The sequence below is a fragment of the Frankliniella occidentalis genome, unplaced genomic scaffold (genome assembly GCF_000697945.3).
Source record: "Frankliniella occidentalis isolate FOCC.00 unplaced genomic scaffold, Focc_3.1 Scaffold63, whole genome shotgun sequence".
Classification (NCBI taxonomy): domain Eukaryota; kingdom Metazoa; phylum Arthropoda; class Insecta; order Thysanoptera; family Thripidae; genus Frankliniella; species Frankliniella occidentalis.
In genome coordinates this window covers 1,196,977-1,198,095 of record NW_026267193.1, presented here as the reverse complement: position 1 = coordinate 1,198,095, position 1,119 = coordinate 1,196,977, and the positions used below count along the sequence as shown (strand labels likewise).

General features: G+C 52.1%; 1 protein-coding gene across 1 annotated transcript; it reads right to left on the bottom strand.

Moving 5' to 3' along the window:
• Positions 1-85: 85 nt before the first annotated feature.
• On the bottom strand, positions 86-681 carry LOC127749525 (uncharacterized). The gene is made up of 2 exons (XM_052268037.1): positions 543-681; positions 86-273 (listed from the first exon to the last, which is right to left on the bottom strand). The coding sequence occupies exons 1-2, from the start codon at positions 679-681 to the stop codon at positions 86-88; spliced, it is 327 nt and encodes a 108-aa protein (XP_052123997.1).
• Positions 682-1,119: the final 438 nt, after the last annotated feature.

The following is a 1,119-nucleotide window of genomic DNA, read 5'->3' as shown; positions in this document are numbered from 1 at the left end:
CCCCCCCCCCACACACACACTCACTCACACGCTAAAGTGGTGGAGGTCGCGCACCACCGCTCTGCTGTGTGCGGCGACAAACTATCTAAGATTCCCTCCATGGCGGCCACCGCGGCCCCCATGCCCATACCTTGTTGGAGTACTCGACGACGTCCCGCATGCTGCGAGGGTACCCGGACACCAGGTAAGTCTTGGCTCCCGGAGCCATCTTCATCTCCAGCATCAGCACCTCCGTCACAGTCTTGCTTGATAATTGAGCAAAGTCTTGCATTTCTGAAGGGAAGAAAAAAAAAACACGGGTTCTTTTTAAAATTATCTATGCGTTCTAGCAGCACTTTGAAATACACACTTAAATATGATTTTTTGTTTCTAAGTGCTTTTGTACTTAAAGTGACCCAACGCAATCATGGTGTAGAGTCTACACTGTAGACCCTTATCGGAAAGTCTGCAACGATCAATCAAAATTTGGCGTTATTTTGATTGATTATTTGCAGACTGATGGACCCGTCAAACTAGTTTGTCAGTACGCGTGATGCACTCACCGTTGCCGACACTGTACTGCTGCAGGAGGTCGGTCATGTTGATGTGCGTGACGCCGCGCCTCTCCTGCATCAGGTTGTCGCAGTGTGTCACCTTCCCGCTGCCCGGACCACCTGCAACGACAGATTTGCGCTGGAACATTGCGCGGTGGGGTGGACCCATGTGGCGCGATCCGGAAGCAAACCCTCTGAAACATTATCCCACCTTGCCTCCCTCCCGTTTTCTCCTATCTCGAGCTCGCAAGAACACCGTAAGGCAAAGTAAAGTAAGTACATCCTGTATCTCCCGAGGTGAAAGGGTCGCTGAGGAGAAGAAATATGCTCCTTACACTTGGAACTGATTTATCTCCCCGGCACCCATTTTAATTGAGGATGACTATGGCGATGTCAGGGGAGAGATTTACATTTTCGCATGATCCTATCTGCTGATACCGCAACAACGAAATCGCCCCCTTCCCCTTCCAGCGCGGCGAGCGGCCGGCGGGAGCCTCGCGGGACTCGCATTCCCAAACAGACAGTGCGTGCTTGTGAACCATCGATTAAAGCGGCGGAAGACAGAGTGAGGGAGTTGGGCGTGGGG